This window comes from Tupaia chinensis, unplaced genomic scaffold (genome assembly GCF_000334495.1).
Source record: "Tupaia chinensis unplaced genomic scaffold, TupChi_1.0 Scaffold000403_1, whole genome shotgun sequence".
Lineage (NCBI taxonomy): Eukaryota > Metazoa > Chordata > Mammalia > Scandentia > Tupaiidae > Tupaia > Tupaia belangeri.
The window spans coordinates 208948-215050 of record NW_006159905.1 but is presented as its reverse complement, the minus strand read 5'-3'; the positions used below and the strand labels follow the sequence as shown (position 1 = coordinate 215050).

Genomic DNA, 6103 nt, shown 5'->3' with positions numbered 1-6103 from the left:
CCGGTGGCCACAGCTGGGAGCGAAGCAGAGGGCCCGCAGCTCCTTCAGCCCCCACCCACAGTCAGCTCTCCTTCACCAAGGCCCCTGGGGCTGAAGGAGACAGCAGGGGAAGATTCCTGAGACACAGGGGAGGGCAGAGGGGCCTGTGGGGCTGAAGACTCCAGGGTGAGCCCGTGGAGGAGGCGAGGAGGAAATACTGATGTCTCAGGATCCTGGCCCTGGTGGGTGGCAAGTCCTCGCCCTTTGTGCACCCTTACGTCTCCCCCACAGTGGGCCAGTGTGGGGGCCCCTCGTGAGTAACAACAGTCCCCCACACGCCCCTGGCTTTCAGCTCACGCTAGAGGAGGCAAAGGGGAACCTAAGGCCCTGGAGGGGTGGAAAGATGTGATACATTTCCTCATCTTTCACAACAGTCGGGGCACATGCCCCTCTTAACAGAGGACAGCTGGGGCGGCAGGTGGCATGGGGGTTAAGGGCGCTGGACTCCCACTTGAATAACTGCAGTTCAAATCCCAGACCTGGCGGCTTACTTTCTCACTTTCCCCGCCTCTCTCACTCTGCCACTCTAAAATAAGCATAAATAAACAAAGTTTAAAAATAAAAATAATTATTAAAAGAAAAACAAGAAAAACTAAAGGACAACTTAACAAGAGAAAAGCATAACACATTTATTTCATCTTGCTTTTACACAACAAAAGAATCTTCAGAACTGAAGACCCCCAGACTCAGGGAAAACTATCCTTTTTTTCTTTTTTTTAAAAGAATTATTTTTATTTTAGGGGGCCAGCAGGTGGCATGGTGGTTAAAGGTGCGGGTCCCCACATGGTCAACTGCGGTTCAAGCCTCAGACCTGGCGGCTTGCTTTCTCGCTTTCCCTTTCTCTCTCTGTCTCTGTCTGGTCAAATTAAAAAATAATAATAACAAATAGAATTAAATTTTAAAAATTCTAAAATTTTTTTAAATAATTATTTTTTATTTTAACTTTATTTATTACTATTTTCTAATTTGACCAGAGAGAGACAGAGAGAGAGAGAGAGAGTGAGAAAAGAAACCAAGTCCAGGACCTGAACTATGGTTGGTCATGTGGGAGTCCAGCGCCCCATACCACTTGCCGACCCCGAAAACTATCCATTTCTATGCTCCGATTTGATGAAGAATGTAGAAATGTCATTTGCCCTTTGATGAAAAAGGGTATTATCTAACGGGAATAGCCTAGCGGTAAGGGGGAACCCAGCAAGGCCTGCCCAGACTCATCTTGGTCCGTCTGTGTGGCCATTCTTCTTTCTGGGTATGGGACAGGATCCTTCTGGAATGAGGGTCTTATGACCTACTATCAGACAAAGTAGGTCAGAGATTTGGTTCATGGCCAGTTCTTACACAGACAGATGGGGGAGAGATAGAATGATATTTCTAGGCTTTGTGTATGGCTTTGGGGAAGAGTGAGGAATTGTAGATAATTTGGTTTGCCTTGGGGGAAAAAGGGGAAACAGATGAAGAAAAGCAGGAGGGACCAGCAGTTAGCATAATGGCTATGTCGCTGAACTCCCATGTAGCCGACCGCGGTTCGAGTCCTGGACCCAGTGGCTTAAACTCATGCTGGGCGCGTGTGTGTGCGTGCCCAAGACCCCGAGAGGAGAATGGAGGAGAAGGGATTGTGGTGTGGCCATCCCCCCTGGGGGGTGATTTCTTGCTTTCTGTCTCTCTGTCTCTCTCTGTCTCTGGCTGTCTGATGAGCACACCCTATAGCAAAATCCTCTCCAAAAAAAAAAAAAAAGCAGGAGAAGGTCAGAGAGAGACTTTACTTTGGAGGTCTGGCTTCCTTCGGTTTCAGAGTACTCAGGATATCCAAGTGCCATACTTTGGGAGTATTGTGTTCTGAACCCCAGAACTTTATCTAGGTCACCCCAGTGGGTCACCCCGCCCCCACATCACACCGCACGGTCTTGGTTTTCCCCTGTAACCTCTGGCCAAGTGGAAGGAAAGCCTGACTTCTGAGCTCAGTGAGCACTTAGTTCTCTGGGGCTCCATTTCCAACACCATGTTTGTCTCTGACTCTGTCTCCAAAAGAGTCTTGCAGGGGGAGGAGGGTGCTTTTCTCTTCCCAGTTCACTCAGTTCACACCCCTCCTTCCATCATCTGCCGAGGAGATCATCGAGGGCCAGCCAGTGGCATGTGGTTAAGGTGGCTGGATCTCGTGGTCGACTGCAGTTCGAGTCCTGGACTCAGCGGCTTGAAGAACACACTGGGCACATGTGTGTGCATGGCCCAAATCCCGAGAGGAGACTGGAGGAGAAAGGATTGCGGCGTGGCCATCCCCTTGGGGAGTGATTTCTCTCTCGAGTACATGTGCTCTATAGCAAACTGGAAAAACAAAACAAAACAAGACACTTCCCGGCAGCGAAAACCTCCCCATGAGAACATGCCCCTTGGAAAGGACCCCCTTTGCCCTCCTCCAGAAGAGAAGAAACGCGAGAAGTGTCTGGTGCAGAGCCCAAGTTCCTACTTCACGGATGCGAAATGCCCGGGAAGCTGTACAATCCCCGTGCAAACTGTTTGTGTGAGTCGTGCACAAACAGCCGTGCACACAGTAGCTCTGTGCCCTGGCTGTCCCACTGTCCTCCGCTGGCTACAGGAGGAAAAGCGAGGGACCAGCAGTTAGCGTAATGGCTATGTCACTGGACTCCCACGTAGTTGATCGCAGTTTGAGTCCCGGACTCGGTGGCTTAAACTCACGCCGGGCGCGTGTGCGTGCGTGCCCAAGATTCCGAGAGGAGAATGGAGGAGAAGGGATTGCGGCGTGACCATCCCCTCTGGGGGGTGATTTCTCGCTTTCTGTCTCTCTGTTTCTCTCTGTCTGTCTGGCGAGCGCACGCGCCCTATAGCAAAAACCTCTCAAAAAAAAAAAAACAAAAAAACAAAACAGGAGGAAAGGCGAGGCTGACAGAGGACGTGTCTTCAGGGGGAAGCAGCACTAGCGGCATCCTGAATCAAGCCCAGCAGGAAACCATCCTGATAAACACATTTTGGGGGGGAAATCAGTGTCGTGTGGGTCCTTCACCCACATCTTATTCCTTATTTCTTACTTTCTTCAGTCTCTTCCATTTCACCGAGAGAATGGAAGGGATGGACCGGCTGGGGGCTGGGTAAGGAAGGCACAGTATCCATCCAGGGCCTGGCTGAGCAGGTGCCCTGCCGGTCGGGCGTCTGTCCCTGGTGCCCCGGAGGTGGCGGCAGCTCCAGCTCCCTCTGAGAGGTACGGGGCAGGGACTGGTGCAGGTCGCACAGGTGGGGCGAGCTGGGGGCGCTGGAGATGGGGATTTGAGCCTAGATGCTCCAATCCCTGGAAGTCCCTTGGCTGTGATTCAGGTGCCGGAGAATGCAGCTCCTCCCCTGGTAGCAACAGCCGGAAATCTTACCTGAGCACAGGACTTTCCCGAGCAGGGACTGGAATTCCCAGAGCTGGAAAATCCCGTGCCCTGAGGGAAGCCATAATTAGGTTCAGGCTCCTGTCTCCTGGGGGAGGGAGGCCATGCAGCCTGGCCTGGTTTATAGGGGCAGGATCTGAGGGTTCATCCGCATTGCATTGCGGGGAAAGAGCTTTGGGGAGCTGTCTCCCACTCCCGAGAAGAGACAGGTAAAGAAACCACCCTGGAGGCACATAGCACGTTTCTTGTCTAAGCACATTTTATTTCTCGCCACTGACCAGTAGGACGACTACAGACACAACTCCCCTGGGGAGCAGAGGTTCAGCGATACAGCGACAGTCGGTCACCAGATCAGCATTAATGAGATACCTTGATCAAATAAATAGTTTTTAAAAAATGGAAGCATAAGGAGATCCGGAGGCCGGGAAAGGGGAGCTGCGAACAGCCTGCAGTTCAGCTCCATTTTCACAGAAAACACGTCTGAGCCCAGGCCGCTCTGCCATTGGCTTGCCCCAGAACACCCGGCCTCGCACATAAATACATTCATCAGTAAATAAATAAATAATAAATAAATAATAAATAATGTCAAGTGCAATCATAAATAGAGGGGATGCCCCCACCCCAGGAGGGCTGGGCCCATGTCTCAGAGAAGAATCTGGAAACATCTGAAGAGGAAGGCCTGAGCCCCGTTCATGTCAAGTTCTAGGTGAGGTCTTCTCAAGGAGGTTCTCAAGTGTTCTGGCCAGAACCAAGGCTCCCTGGTCCTCACGGTCCCGGTCTTCCAGGATGAATTCGGAGATCAAAACGTGAGGCTCCCAGGAGTTCTGGAAGGCCCCGTTTGAATTCTTGGTGGCAGCCAGTGCCCCGTTGTCCAGGCCACACCTCCTCACAACCTGGATTTCTAATGACGCCGTTCGAAGCCCTCAGCCTGGAACCTGACCCTGAGCCCCTAATTCCCTTTCTAGCCAGAAGGGAATGAGGAGGTCTAAAAGAATGGATGATGAAAAGATTGGGTGTGGGGTAGGGGGAGGACGGACCTGTGTTCCCCTCACAGGGCAATGACCCCAAAATAGACCTGCCCAGATTCAGCAAAGTCCAGGTAGCGAGGCAGGTTGACCTCGGCGCTCAGTCTGTCACCCTTCTGCAGCTGGAAGACCCCTCCCTGGTAGATGGGCTCGTACCAGGGCTTGGCCTCAGCCCCCTCTGCGGTCTCCTTCTGGCAGGGGCTCTTGATGGCAGAGAGGAGGTTGACCTTGTTGTTGTAGGAGACCGCAACGCAGCTGACGGTGTGGGTGAACAGCACAGGGGTGGAGGGGCAGCCCAGGCCCGTGAAGAGGACCTGGGAGTAGATGAGGTACAGCCCGTCGGAAGGCACCACCAACTGGTTGTCTACCAGCTGCATGCCGTTGGCCAGGAGGGTGTTGGCACGCCGGTTCAGCCACTGGAGCTCCCCCTTGTTTTGGGGGTTTGCTGGAGAGAGGAAGGGAAAGAAGGAGGGTGAGTCAGTGTGACCCTGTCAGTTCCACTCTCCACATCCTGGCCCTCAACTTCTGCCCACCCCCACATCCGGTTCCTGTCCCCATCTGGCCGCGAGGGTCTGAGTATCCCCCGAAGGCCTGTCCCGTTCCTCCCTGCCCCGCGAACTCAGCAAGGCCTCACCCTGTTTCCAAAGTCTGTCTACCCTCACCCTCAATTCAGCTCCCCAATCCTCTCCCTGAGTCCCCAGACATATCCTCAGAGCCCTTACCTATAACGTGAGCCGCAGGCTTGTCACTCGGGATTCCAGATGATCCTAAGGAGGAAAGAGGAAAGAAAAAGCTGAGACCCTGAACTTTCCAGAAAGATCCTCATATTTTGACCTCCATTCCTCTCCCCCGCCACAACCAGAATTGGAAATTTACTCCACTGCTTCCATGCCCAGGACGGATCCCCACCTGCACCCCAAACCAGAATGAGGAGAGAAGCTTTGGAGACACTTACTGAGGGTGAGCGTCTGGGTCAGAGGGTTGACTAGGCGGAGGCCGTCTGGGAGCTGCTGCGGAGAAGAGGCAGGGTGAGCGTCAGGGAGAGTCACCCGGCGGGGGAGCAGCTCAGCGGCTGCTCGTCTGGCCATGCCCTCGGCCTGCTGTCTGGCTCTCTCTCCATTTATCTCCTTGTTCATCTCACCGCCCACTTGGCAGCTCTTCCCCTGGGCGCCTTCTATGTGCCAGACACCTGGTCTTCTCTCTCTATCTTCCCGGCCCTCCTCTCTCCTATCGCCCACGACTCTGTCTGCATCTCCTTCTATCTCGTCATCTTCATTCGTACCATCGTTTCTTCCCCATTTCTCTGCCCACACCCCACCTCTCCCTCTCTGTCGGTATTTCTTGCTCATTCATTCATTCATTCATTCGACATTTAAAGAGCACTTTACACGTGCCGGGAATCCCGTCCGTCCGCCTCTTTCTCTTTCCCCTCACCTCTGCATCTCTCTCCCTGCTTCCACATCTTTCTCCCCATCTCCCCTCCTCTCTCTCCCCTCCCTGCCAGCACACATCTCCCCCTCCTCTGTCTCTCCTGCTCTCTGTCTCCCCCCATTTTCCTCGGAGTGGAAGAGTGAGCGAGGGCTGGCCAGACACTCACCTCTTCTTTCTGGGGGCCGATGACACCGAAGTGCAGCAGGCAGAAGAGCGTGCAGG

At 53.3% G+C, this 6103-nt stretch overlaps 1 protein-coding gene across 3 annotated transcripts in view; it reads right to left on the bottom strand.

Annotated features, from left to right (window-relative positions):
* Nucleotides 1–3666: 3666 nt before the first annotated feature.
* The window catches only part of TNF (tumor necrosis factor), a 3959-nt gene continuing 1522 nt past the window's right edge, over nucleotides 3667–6103 (bottom strand). Inside the window, exons 2-4 of one of the 3 annotated variants that reach the window (XM_006154253.3) lie at nucleotides 5406–5460; nucleotides 5173–5217; nucleotides 3667–4895 (exon numbers count right to left, since the gene is read on the bottom strand). In XM_006154253.3, the coding sequence (XP_006154315.1) occupies nucleotides 4474–4895; nucleotides 5173–5217; nucleotides 5406–5460 (522 nt within the window). In that variant the 3' untranslated portion in view covers nucleotides 3667–4473. Of the gene's footprint in view, nucleotides 4896–5172; nucleotides 5218–5405; nucleotides 5950–6103 lie in introns of those variants that run through there. The other 2 variants (XM_027774107.1, XM_027774106.1) reach the window with 2 other exon arrangements.